Below are 14,250 nucleotides of genomic sequence, written 5' to 3' on the forward strand. Positions count from 1 at the left end.
TTAGACTGACTGTGTGTGTGTGTGTGTGTGTATGTGTGTGAGTGAGGAAATAAGGCGAAGAATGCTCCCCATATGGCGCCGGCCTTGGTCAGTGTTTATTTCGGAAGGATGAGCGCAGTACTCGTCAAAATGTTTATTTGCAGGTCGTCGTTCTTCAAACTTGGAGAGGGTTGGTGGGGAGGCCGTAGTTTCCCTTAGAGGCTGATCTCAGTACAGATGTAAGGTAGCATCTTGTAAATGGTTCTGATGCCTTTTTGTGAGTTTATATATCATAGTTTCCCCTCTATTACCGCTGGCTATTTTACATGAAGCCCTAAGGTAACCGGCTTGTGCTGATGGAATTCGGCCTCCGCCGTTCACCGATCCATGCAGTGAACACACACACATTCACACTAATGAGAAAACGCACACAGTGACAGTGAGCACACGTGCCTGGAGTAGGTTAAGGGCCTCACTCAAGGGCCCAACACTGGCAGTTTGCGGAGGCCAGGTATTGAACCCATAGCACTGTCATTAATAGCCGGCGCTCTAACCGCTGAGCCACTGCCCCTATTATTTACATGATATGATGCGAAACTGGTGACTACCAGCTTCCATGCATTGTTAGCAGATCTATATCTCTACCTAACTGATCTAATACTGTCGCTGTGATGCAAGAAGCTTGTATCTCCTATCGTAGCTTTCAGTGAAGGTCAGTAGAAGTCAGCATTTCTATCAGTCCATTCATTCTGTTTTTTTAGACAGTGTAAAGAACCTGATTCAGATTTAGTTCATGGAGATACATGGTTTTTGCAACAGTGATAATATACACTAAGTGGACAAGTATTGGGACACCTTCTTATTCTTTGTTTTTTCTTGAAAAATGATATCAAGGGTAAAAAGGCTTTGTCTAGATTTTAGAGCATTGCTGTGAGTATTTGAATGCATTCAGCGAAAAGAGAGTTAGTGAAGTTAGGAAGTTGTATAACACTCACCCCTAACTCCCCAACTCATGCCAAAAGTATTGGGTGGAACTGTGCTCAACAGTTCATTGATGAGGGGCTCTATACCCCTCTAAACCACACCTGGTATTAGGCATGGTGGCAATAGGTTCATGTTTATCTGCTCCAGTGAGTCCTATTCTATTGGCAATACTTCTCTACAGGGACTAGAGAAGTTGTGTGTGTGCATTTTCACATCTGTGTCAGCATGTGTGCAACCTAACATAGCTGAATGAATTCATTAGAAGGGGTGTCCACAAACATTTGGACATATAATGTAAAAGTCAATCTAAATTAGCTTGGTTGCAGAAATTACCTGTTACTGAAGGGTGGCATTCATGATGCTACATGACACCTACATAAGCCCTTTCATCACAACTGAGATAAACCTAAGTAAACATTAATAAAGGCTTCGGTTGTCATAACACTTTCTGGTGTAAAATAACCTCAGAATTGAGAAAAACAACCCTTGCTGCAAAGGCCTTATTAATAATGTTTATGTAGGCCTTTCAGCCTGTCAGCTGTCATGTGGTCTCATCTATCCTTATAAACTCTCCTTCAGTAAAGTCTTAAAATGTTCCCAAAGCTGCAGAGCTGTAAATACAATTTGGGAGTTCTCACCAACACCAAATTCAACTCCGAAAGGGTTTTTACATCAGCTGATGAGCTGTATCTGATGTGACGTGTTGGGATCCCAGAACACCAGGATAGGGAAACACTGCTCTATAGAGTGGGACATCCCAGTTAGATCAACATTCAGGCCTCTGTTAACAAGCAACAAGTGTGCTAGGAAGAGGGGAAAGGAAATGAAAGATGAAGGACCAGAAGGAAAGTGGAAAGGCATGCTGTTAAAGTTACCTGAGGCCTCAGACTTGGTGGGACTGTCCTGTAGGCCATACATCCAAACTTCAGAGAGTGCAGCAGAGAAGGTGAAGATAAGAGAAAGAGAGAAACGAAAGGTCACAGTCATTTACGGTAGAGAAGCACAGAGCAGCATATCTGAGTCATCTTTCCTAAAAGCATGCAACCAGTATGTCCTTAAGGGCAGCTGAACCCATGAACATGTGGTGCAGGGGTGGAAAGAACTTGAGTCACTGTACTTTGTTACGGTTTCAATGTATTCTTTTGTAAACACTCCCGAAACTGAACTTGTAGTTCTAGTCAACTGCATTTCTGAGAAAGAACACACACACTTTATACTCCTGCAATATTCATTTACAACCTCAAAGTACTCTAAAGGTACAGATGTCTCTCTTTGGAGACGTATCAGCTGCATTTTGCTTTGTTTTCATCAAAACCACCAACACAACTCACTCCAGTGTAAAACTGCCCACAAATACACTGTGTGTCACCTCACCACACACCAACTCATCACAAACACCACCAAACAAAGAAAACGTAGAGGATGAGAATGTTTAAAAATAGGCATCTTTTCACTTTCACTGGACTATATTTTTAGCTCCATACTTCCACCTTTAATTGAGGCCCTGTCCACACGCCTGTCCATTTCTGAAAATCTCTCCGTCCACACAAGATCTCAACACGGCCCTAAAGCGCTCAGTGGGGGCCAGCACCTCACAGATCATCAAAGAGCAGCATACCTTCCAACTCAGACAAACACTATGACGTCAGCATTTTAAAAAAGCTATGCTTTTCCCACCTGCACACAAAAAAACACTGAAAGTGTAAACTGTACAGCGAAATGTGTCCTCTGCATTTAACCCATCTGTGGTAGTGAACACACACACACACACACTAGTGAACTAGGGGCAGTAAGTACACACACACCCAGAGCGGTGGGCAGACAACTCCAGCGCCCAGAGGAGGACCAAAGAGAGTAAAGGGCCTTGCTCAAGGGCCCAACAGTGACAGCTTGCAGAGCCCGGGAATCGAACCCACAACCCTGTTATCGATAGCCCAGCGCTCTAACCGCTGAGCCACCACTGCCCACTGATTTTGACACAGTAGCAATACTTTCAGTAAAGAACAGTGTTTCTGTACTTTTACACGTCTGGCGGTACCAAAATACTCTCTGTCACAGAAGTTGTTAAGGCAACAACATTTCTCAGGCCACTTATGACTAATAGGCCTCATTCACCAACAATCTTCAACAATTTGTTCTTGAGAAAAGTCCCACGTCAAATTCATGATGTGTTTTAAACCACAGGATTGTTCACAGCTCTGCTCTTATGATGATGGATCCCATTGTCCTCGTAAACTGAATAAATCCCCTGGCATATGTGGACTTATTGTTGAGTGGTTGGTGAACGAGGCCCAATCTCAATATTTTTGTACTAGCTGCTGTAAGCTCCTGGTATCTCTAGAATCATAACTTTACAGTAAAAAAAAAACATTAAACAACAGTTACAAGGTTTTGATTAATATACTACAGAGGATTTCCATCCACTCCAAGTACACTACGTGGACGAAAGTATTGGGACACCTGCTCATTCATTGACTGTCTCTACTGTCCAGGAATGGCTTTCTACTAGATTTTGAAGTATTGCTGTGAGGATCTGATCGCATCGATGTCAGATTCCAGAGAACACAGTTCCACTGCTTCACAGCTCAATGCTGGGGGGCCTTTATACCCCTCTAGCCCACGCCTGCCATTAGGCATGGTGCCAACAGGTTTATGTTTATCTGCTTTCAAGAATCCTATTCTATTGGCTATCCTTCTCTACAGGGACAAGACAAGCTGTGTGTGTGTGTGTGTGTAGCTGATCATCTGTAGCTGAATGATTCATTAGAAGGGGTGTCCACAAACATTTGGACATATAGTGTATTTCTTCAGCTTTTCCCAGCAACATCCCAAGAAGCACAACCAAGCTGCTTCCTTTGGGGACTTGGTGAAACTTCCAGCAGCACACAGCGCAGACTCCCTCCACTGCAGCTGCTCAGTAAAACATCATCTGGTAACAATAGCCGGCCGCAGCCGCGCTGATAAGATTCCATCTGCTTGTGCCGCGAAGAGCGACATGACAGTGAAGAGGGTGTGTGTAAGTGTGTGGAGGAGATCTGAGGAAAGGGGAAACTCCAGTTCGACCCCAAACACACACACTCATAGGCGGCGTCAAACTCCGTCAGGAAATTAAACAGAGACGCTGGGGGGAACCCAAGCAAAGACATAGGGAGGAGTGTGTATGTGTGCGTCATTCCACTCTCTATTACTTCAGAAAGACCATCAAAACACGCGGATCCTTTTCGTGTGTATGACGACGGCACCACCACAATGAATAACATAATAATGATGTTCACATACAGGCAAGCTGTAAGTCATTAGCTATTAGCTGAATGAGTCAAAAGCATTTGGAAACTTTTTACCTCCAACGTCCCTCAGTGGGTCCCCTCCCTCTATCCCTCCACCACTTTATATCTTCTCTCTTTCACCTAATCTCTCCATACCTCACTTTATTACACCCAGCCAAGCCCACATACCTGACTCCAACTAACCTTGAAAAACATATAAACAGTGTAGTACCACCGCCATCACTCCGTGATTCACCTGCAGCTTGTCTGGACAGATCCCAGTCCACTTCTTAAAGGTCTAAAGGCCAATGATGGCTTCTGTAAGTGTTTATACTTGTGCGTAGATGCGTCTGTGTCACTCAGCAGCCAAAACACTAGTCTGGTAAAGGGATTTCTTGCCACTGTGTTGACTCTATTGGTGTATTACAAAAATGACAGTGACTGAAATGATGAATGTTTCAAAATTTCACCACTGAAACAGAGCAAAGACGTTGAAGGAGAAGGTTTGAAGGTCTGTCCAGCCACTTGAGCAGCTTCAAAACATTAGGCAAGTCTTGCAGGGTAGCTACTGCAAGTGCTGCAAGGAAGGCCAACTGGTGAACTGCCGAAAGCATCACAGGGCACCTAAGGCTCATTGATGCGATTAATAGAGGCCCCACCTCATAACTTACACAGCTTATCAACTTACAGGGATTTGCTGCTAACGTCATGGTGCCAGATACCACAGGGCACCTTCAAAGATCTTGTGGAGTCCATGCCCCAGTGCCTCAAAGCTGTTTTGGAGGTATGAGGGGAACCTACACAAGATTAGCTAGGTACTGTTAGTAAATGTTAGGGCTGGTTGATGTACAGTTTTCATGATGCTAATTGGTGGGGGACACAATTCTGTAAGTTCTAAGAAATTCTAAGACATTCAGATGCTGAATTGGTATAAAGAATTGGAACAGATTCTCTTTTACTGTGAGATCTTTCATGCTTTATTCTCAAGAGTTTTTCACATGCCTAGATTTTATCAGTGAAGGCTGTCTCAAGGCATGTAGTGTGATAGATAATTACACATGCATACACATGTAAGGCTGTTTTTATTTTTTTTTACCAACTTCTTAAACGCTAGGTTTATTATTCACGCATTAGTCTTTTTATTTATAATCCAGTATGACTTACTGAGTAACTATTATGAAGCTGATAAACGAGTTATGGAATTATACACTGGTTTGATGTTAGTTTTAATCAAAAGCAGAAGAGGAGATGTTTTATTGTAATCTGAATTGGTGGAAACCAGAATGACATAATTTACGGTGTAACTAAGAACTACAATTACATTTAAATAGCACAGCAAATGACAGTAAAAGCTCCACTTATAAGGCTTAAGGTTGCTGTACGATGGGTACCACAGGGATGCATATGGTTACACTTGGCTTTACTCCTTAGGGAATAGGAATGGAATGAATTCTGAGACAACAAAATGGTACCAAATGCCCAAAACATGGGAACACCACCCTGTCCCAACAGAATAGCACTCAACAGCTGACTGATATTAACTCTCCACCTCCCATTACCTCTCTCTCCAAGAGCACATACACACAAATTTCTTTCAGATTTGTGAACGTGATGAAGGAGGCCAGCAAATGCTGGTGTTTTTGTTTCGTTTTGACCCCTCCAGTGACCACATGACCTCTGTCTGTCTCTCTCTGAGTTTAAAAGAAGTTCATCCTTCAGTCCAGCTGCATTCAATAGTGTTACACTCATCCTCAAACTTACTTTAAAGAGAGCATATCTTGCCCATCTTGCTTTGCCATGACCTACAGTTCTGTTCAAAAGGCTGGAATAGCTGTTCAGAAGTTAGCAGCCAACATTTTTCAGTAATGCACAACCAATTTTGCTGTGGCGCAAATACGAGTATCCTGTGCTTTATCACAGGTTTTTAAGTGATCAGTGTGATACTACAAAGCTGTAAACAAGATATTTTAAGAAGTATTCCGAATTATGAACAGAACTGTAGATGTTTCTAAATGTAACACATGGGTTGACACAAGCTGCATTTGAAGAGTGGCTTTTCTTAAGACCAGTCCAGTACGACAAGTCCTCCAGGCAAGCATGGGACAATTCACAGGCTGACAGGCAAACACAAAGCAAATCCATAATCAAAATACATTAGAACAACCCAAAGTCAAATTGAGGTCTGGAAGAAAATTCCAAGAGAACTACTCATAGGATTCCTTCAGCAAATGACCATCAGGAAGATTTAGCAGACTCTCTAGGAGGGGTGATGCACTGTTCTACTGTGCAGCGACACCTGCTCAAAAATTACCTTCATGGAGTAGTCGTCAGTGGTCCTCACCACTTCTGCTTCAGGAATTTTAAAGGACCAGCTAAACAAGCTTAATGCATTGGAGACAAGTGTTGTGGACTAAAGAAGTTAAAGAATAAAACCTTTTGGCTGCAGCAAGGGTATGTCCGGAGAGGGATGCAGAATTCATGAAAAGAACACTTAACTGCTAAGCATGAGGCTGAATTTGATCATGCTTTGGACTTGTGCTGCAGCCAGTAGTACGGGGAACACTGGCAAAGGAAAGAATGGATTTGATTAAATACCAGAAAATTCTGGACGCAAACTCCATGTCTTCTGTAAAAAGAGCTGAAGATGAAAGGTGGATGGCTTCTACAGCTGGACAGTGGTCCAAAACACATCAGAAAATCCACAATGGACAACATCATGAGGCTTTTTGCTTTGGCGCCTTCATTTTTTGCTATTTTTGAAACTGTAAAAGACAGATGAAAGTAATCTGTGTAAAATATTAAAGAGATGTTTCATCTCTAACTTTGAGCTTTTGGAGATTGGTTCCACTTTTGCATGGCACTGTATAGTGACTACAATATGCCTTGTGATACTAGTGGTCCTCCCACTAAGAACACTTATTCTTAATAGTATTATAGGTCACACTATTAAACAGGTAATAGTGTCATTTATGAATAATAAAACATGCGAGTAGTATAGGCAAAAAAGTTATTTTGGAGCAAAACAAAATAATTTGTTTCCTAGGGTTAAACAATCATTCCCTTATGGTCCATGAAAAACAAAGAAAGGAGGCAGAAGAAGTGGTCAAAACTAAACTCTATATGGCCTCAGCCAGTTGTTGGCATGTGTGCTCACAGCATTTCATCATTCCAACACAACTATCCAAAACATTACAGTCCCTCCCTGTGAGAGATTTCATGTTGATCTGCGTTAGAGGGAGAGGTGCTGAAGGCCTGGTGCTAATAAAAGGTCACTATTGCAACTGTAAATCAACCAGGGGACAACCACAACTTACTCAGAGAGAGAAGAAAAGAGGTTTGCATTCAGGAAAGTGTGGTGATGCATGTAAAAGCTCTGTATTCAATAAGAAAAACACCACAAACTGCTAAATAGGTTTTGTACATCGTTGCCACATGACTGTTTCGACATCAATGTTTCTACATGACTGTTACTGTTACATCAACCTAATTCAGTCTTTCAGTTTATTTACTTTTGGAAGTAATTGTGCTGATGTAATATAATGTAATGTAATATACTGCATGTTTGTCCTATAGAAATGACTTACACATTTAAAAAATACACAGTTGAAAGTCAGTTCAATGTAAGAGACTCACAATTTTTGTAAAAACTACTGTCAACAAAGCATCTGGATTATAGTGTGCAGGAAGGGGATATATGTATATTTGCACCCACACTCAAATGACTGGCCTTTTATAAACTCAAATAACAAAATGAGGATTATGTTGTTATAGAAATTATTTTGTTTGGGGTATATTTGGGTTTTTTATTTAGTTAGGTTTCTTTTTAAAGCTTATTTTGTTTGAGAGTTTATTTTGGTGTTAATTTATTTGAACTTTTACTTGGAAGGTTTATTTAGTTTGAGGTTTATTTAAGGGTTTAGTTTGGTTGAGGTTTATTTAAGGGATTATTTTGTTTGATAGTTTTTTGGGGGGTTTATTTTGATTGATAGTTTATTTGGGGTTTAATTTTGTTTGATAGTTTACTTGGGGTCTACTTTGTTTCAGGTTTATTTGATGGTTTATTTAGTTTGAGGTTTATTTATAAATGATAATGTGTTGCAATACGCTCAACTAAGCAAATAAACAGTATTTATGCAAAGTGAGAAGTGAGTCCTGCAGATGATGCTTATTTATCTCCTTACTATGTTTGTAAAAAATGTACCCTGTTAAGACACTCTCATATCATACTGAATTCTGATTGTTGTGCAACTAGTGCGAAGCTTCACTGTCTTCAGTGTAAACATGCTAAAGTTACAGTGGAATAAGATTGGATGTGTGTGTGTGTGTGTGTGTGTGTGTGTGTGTGTGTGTGTGTGAGTCAACCAGGCTGTTCTACATCTGTTCTCCAGCCCTTGGAGAAGATTTCTTTCCACCAACTTGAGTCACGTGATGAACACACTGACTGCTTCTCCCTATTTAAACACTTCCCCTTCAGGAGGGTGTGGAGCACACAAACACAGAAATATACACACATCTCAAAGTGTGTTTACTGTGTGTTGCATTATTAAACTGGCAAGCCATGCTAACAATGTGTTTTAAATTAAGCAACCCATTCACACTAGAAAAACACTGGGAGACTAGAAAAAAAGCTGTTAGGATAACATCATAAATACACTTCCTCTGCAGTGGACGACCACCTACTGTCACTGCAGAGTATCAATTACAGAAATAGCACTGAAGTCTTACCTTTCCTTTTACAAACTTTTCATTGCATGGCCACACATAGATAGTGTTTGTTAGTAGATCTTTATTTGATTCACTATGATTTGATGGGAAGTTACTGTTTAGCATATTAACATTAACCTATTAATGAAGAAGACATACTTAATGCCAATTTATCTCATTATTGTTTTAGCTAATTACATAATTACCATAGGGGTCACACTGGGGTCTTCTAGGCCTAATAATTTCAGATAAATAATAAAATAAAATAAATCTTTTTGGGACATTTTGACACATATATCTCATTGTTTGACATCAAAATAACCCAAAACATTAGAAATGCAAACTGACAACTGTCAAAACAGAATGTACATCGAATATCAATGCAGTTAATTACTAGGCATAAAATGCTAAACAGAAGTAATGGGTTCGGATTGTTTGAAATACTGGTTTGGTACGAGTTCAGTACAATGGGAAAAAAATCTCTGAATGCAAAAAGCTAAGCATGCTAAAAGCATGGATGAGTATTCTCTCCGCACAACTGCATGCACTGTACCATGGCAGTTTGGGACGAATGCACATACAATCACATTCCTATTAATAATTAAACACTAACATTAGATCCTGAACATCGGTTGTGATTTGATGTGTTTGAATAGTTTCCAAAACTCTTCCTGAGAAAGGCCAGTATTTGCAATTATCATCCAACACTTTTTATCTAATCAGGCATTCAGCATATCTGTAAATTCAACAGCAAACAACATAGCTGGGATCATGTGTATGTGTTTATTCTAATGTTATACACAATTACTGTTCAGATAATTAACTTTCCTGGGTGCTGAGACATTTGCACATTACTGTACATAATGTATGATAATGCCATTCCATTTAAATAGTATAGTAAACCTTAAAAATGAAAGGAGTAACGCATTTCACTATTTTAGCAGGGCTAACAATGACTGGAAGCAGTTGCATAACGCTAACTATTCTCTGTTTTACTGTGTTACTGTTAGAACATTAGCATTACTGACTGAATTATTCCAAGGCTGCTGACCCTTGAATCTCAATGTTTTAGCACAGTGGCCCCAACAACAAGCCCTGTTCTTCAGACTCAGCCTTTTCGGTCTGCCCACTAAGCTGCAGAACGTACTAGGGAGTGGAATTTTGGAAAAGTGCAGGCCAAGCTAAAAAGCAAATTCGTAGTAAAACCACACTGACCCATTTAGGAGTTTTTTTTTCTTCAATGAAAACACGTATGCACACACACACACACACACACACTCTTGCCCTCCTGTCCTCCAAAACTTAAAGTAGTCCCTTCCCAGCTCCTCCATCTGTCCTGTATTCCTCCGTTTCTGCCTTGCATTTGTTTGCCCCCCCGATATCCACCCCCCAGCTCTTGAGTAAACAGTATTAGCCAGCCCTACGTCACAGTGAAACTTTATCCTCACTGCCACGTAAGCAGGCAGGGGTCCGTCTGACCGACCGCCATTCCCCCTAAAGCCACACTATGCTTTCTCTTCCTCTCTTCCTCTCTCTCTCTCTCTATCACACTCTCTCTCACACACGTATACACACACATCTGGCTCTCACATGGGTAAAAAAAAAAAAAAAAAAAAAAACAGAAACTTTTGCAGCAAGAGGGAGGAAACCCTGCACACCAAACACAAACTCAAACCATTTTCTGCCAAGAAATGATGTAACCCTCAGGCTGCATGGTATACCACTATGCTGTGATGACTGTTATGATTGGCCTGCGTGGGTAAAACAGTAAAAAATCCTTGTATTCCAATAACAGTATAGAAATTTAACTGCGGTAAATAGTTAAACTGGGTTGTGAGGGAGCTGTTATTTTTTATATGAAAACAATGAAGCTCCAACGCTTACGCCAGTTCAGAGTTTAGGACCATCTAAAAATGATCAGAAGAAAAAATAAGGGGTTTGTAAAAGTCATGTTTCTTGTCCTTGACATTTCTAAATGATGTATTTACTATAAATTAATAATTATGATCTTTATTACTAAATAATGAAGATTGAACAATGTAATAATCCACAATGCACACTTTATTACCACCCTGTTACGCAAATTCCTGAGCATGAACTGTTTCCTAAATTTACATGTTATTAGTGTGTATTGACAGCACTTCAAAGAACATGGGTTCAAGATAGTGCTAGGTGCATTGAGTTTAAAAAATGGGAGTTTAATAAGTCAATAATACACCAAGAAGTGTTCCATGTTCTGAAGTAAGGTTTATATTCATTAAAAAACACACTAAATCAGTAATGAATTAGTAAATTTGCATCATAAAAATAAAAGAGTTCAACATTAACATCTTCCCTGATTGCATGCTTCAGGAGCTATTGTTTTCTTATGACTAATCAGAAACTGAACAGCAATTAAGAATGTGCATGAGTCTTAACCAAGTGTTTATTGTTATAACTAATACGGTAATTTTAGTGATTTTTCAAATAACAGACATCCAATTATATCCTAATGAAGGTACTAATACTAAATAAAAAATAATCTAGAAATCCCAAATCAGGCTGTAGTTAACAAAAACAACAAGACCTTAATAAAGCCCCTAATCTGTGTTCCTTAAAATAAACTATTACCCGAACAACGATAATAGCATTTGTTTTTCCTGGTAATTTTGAGATGGTCCCTAAGCCACAGGAGCAAATGGCAAGTTTAATCTTTGTCAAACAAAGGAAGGTAATAAACAGAACGCTCAGTAGAAGTAGTGGTTGTAGTCTACTGCCAACTTTAATTTGGCAGCAAAAGTGTCACTAATCTAGTAATAAAGAACACAGTTGTGAATGCCACACATTCAGGCTTTACTGCGATGTGGCAGTCGTAGCTTAGTCCAACTGTACGAGAGATGTCTGAAACCTGGTGGAATTAGTAGGGGGTCAAAACCACATATCTCAGAAATGGCAAAAAACATCACTTTTGAAATAAGGGACCTGGATACAGTACACAATATAGACAAAAGTATTGGGACACCTGCTCATTAATTGTTTATTTCAAAATCAAGGGTATTACACCAAGAGTTTATCCTGCTTTTGTTGGAGTAACTGTCTCTACTGTCCAGTGAACACTTTCTGATAGATTTTGAAACATTTCTGTGAGGATTTGATTGCATTACAGAGCGTTAGTGAAGTCAGGAGGTTGGATGATCATCACTCCACCTCATCCCAAACTCTCCACCTCAAACCAAAGCAAAAATATTGGATGGAGCATCACTGTTATTGCAGAGAACACAGTTCCACCGCTCCACAGCTCAATGCTATGGGGCTTTATACCCCTCTACTTCACACCTGGCATTAGGCATGGTGTCGATAGGTTCATGTTTATCTGCTCCAGAGAGTCCTATTCTATTGGCAGCACTTTTCTATGGAGACTTGATAATCTATATGTGCAACTTAAAGTGGCTGCTGAATGTATTCATTAGAAGGGGTGTCCACACACTTTTGGACAGACATTGTAACATTGAACTTGGTCACTTCAGTATTTAAACAGTGATCTGACAGATGTTTCTGAAGACTCATCCACAAGACCTGAAGTTTTTGCTGCACCATAAAAGCAGGAGCTAGCTAGTAAGGCCTAGACAGGCTTATGTACAGCCTCCACACCGCGGTGTTAGTTTCAACATAGTGTTACAACTCGGCCACTCCAGAAAGGCACTGAAAACTAGCTGAATACATTCATAAGAAGGGGCGTCCAAAAACATTTGGACATATATAGACTCACCAGTCTATACAGAATTTACACAGAAGAGCATCCACCTATCCAGCTACATATTCTAGCTTTACTGAAGTTGTAGGAGTATTTTAGAATGGCAGCCAAATATAATAGAGACTGGTTACACATTGCTTTAACAGTCTTAACGGCTCAGTAATACAAAACAGTCTATTTAATTACAGATACAGAGAGGTTGGAAAACGGAAATTGATCATTATGAGTTTTCTGTAACATGAAACCACACAGTGTTGTGTTATTTTTATGTTATGTATGTTTGGGTATACAGTACACTGTTTTGGACGTTTAGATTCTGTTATTGTGTACGCTAAGATATATTTCTTATGTGTACCATATAATGTGAGCTATTTTTATTGTAAGGTATTTTAACCCCTTAACACAGCCAGGCTTATTACATACTAAGGTGTATTATTCAGTAACTGCAGGGGCTTCTGTACAAACCGTTGGGGCTATTCTTTGGTAATAAATGTTTGTAATAACCCTTTCGGCCCGCCGGCGGGCCACAGGCTGTTTCAGCTGGTCAGGGACAACAGATGGCTCATTTTAATATGGTTTTATATTAGTGGGCAGTGTTCCTGACAAATACATTAGTAAAAAAAACAAAAGAACATACAACTATAAAATAAAGTATATAATTATATTTAAATATAAAGCATAGAAGAATGTTATAGAAAGCTTTAAAAGAATGAAAAATCATTCTTACCATCAGTTTTTGTAGCCTAAATATCATAGCAGTATGATAAGACTCTTAAATTTTAAAAATCCAGATTTCCATTGGGAACACTGGGAACATTTTGCTCATCTAATGTTCTCACCATGTAAAATGTCACTGTAATTCTCAACCAGAGTAAAAATTAGAAAGCAAAAAAACAAAGAATTCTAGTTACATTGCCAGCTTTTCCTCCAGCACAGACAATGCAGGGGTGACCAGACCAGCTGAATAAAAGACTTCAGAACGTCCATACCATGGGAGACGGCCGAAACCACTCAGTCCTTCTGAAACTGACCCACAGTTATGGTTTTCCATTATTTACACCAAATGTCTACCATCGTTCTTAAATATAGCATACCATGAGAGCCAAACAGGACATTGCCATGGTGAACAATAGACAAACGATGGATTTTGCTCTGCATGCAGGTAAACAGTTTGGAGAATAAGACCACAAGGAGACACTAAAAGGTCTGTGGCTACGAAGGCCTGAGGGGCGTTAAGCTGTGTGCCATTACTTTATTCAGACGCACTGAACTGCATTATTTTGTAGCTATGGAGCTAAACACATCACCACAAGCTGACAACAGACTAAGCCAGAGTTAAACTCAGCAGGACCCCCATACAGCGGCTTTAATACGCCTGCCTCATGTCTCAGTCCATTCTGAGAGGAAATGCTAGTGTGCTGGAAATTCTTAACCTTATCAAAGCTTTGCGTATTATGACGAATTTGGCTGGGCTTTGTTGCAAATCTCCCCAAATTGCAGATTCTAAGCCTCAAACCACATAACCACATATTGTTGTTATGTACAGGAGGAGATTATTATATAATTCAGTACATATTATGGTAT

The 14,250-nt window shown here is 39.8% G+C and overlaps 1 protein-coding gene across 9 annotated transcripts in view; it reads right to left on the reverse strand.

Moving 5' to 3' along the window:
* sh3pxd2aa (SH3 and PX domains 2Aa) overlaps window positions 1-14,250 on the reverse strand; it is a 154,270-nt gene that overhangs the window by 43,966 nt on the left and 96,054 nt on the right. For 5 of the 9 annotated variants that reach the window (XM_072657491.1, XM_072657489.1, XM_072657488.1 and 2 more), the window contains one exon: window positions 1,839-1,886. The exons of the other annotated variants lie outside the window; for them this stretch is intronic. In XM_072657491.1, the coding sequence (XP_072513592.1) occupies window positions 1,839-1,886 (48 nt within the window). The remainder of the gene's footprint in view (window positions 1-1,838; window positions 1,887-14,250) is intronic. 9 annotated transcript variants of the gene reach the window in all.

Source organism: Salminus brasiliensis, chromosome 15 (genome assembly GCF_030463535.1).
Source record: "Salminus brasiliensis chromosome 15, fSalBra1.hap2, whole genome shotgun sequence".
Classification (NCBI taxonomy): Eukaryota; Metazoa; Chordata; class Actinopteri; order Characiformes; family Bryconidae; genus Salminus; species Salminus brasiliensis.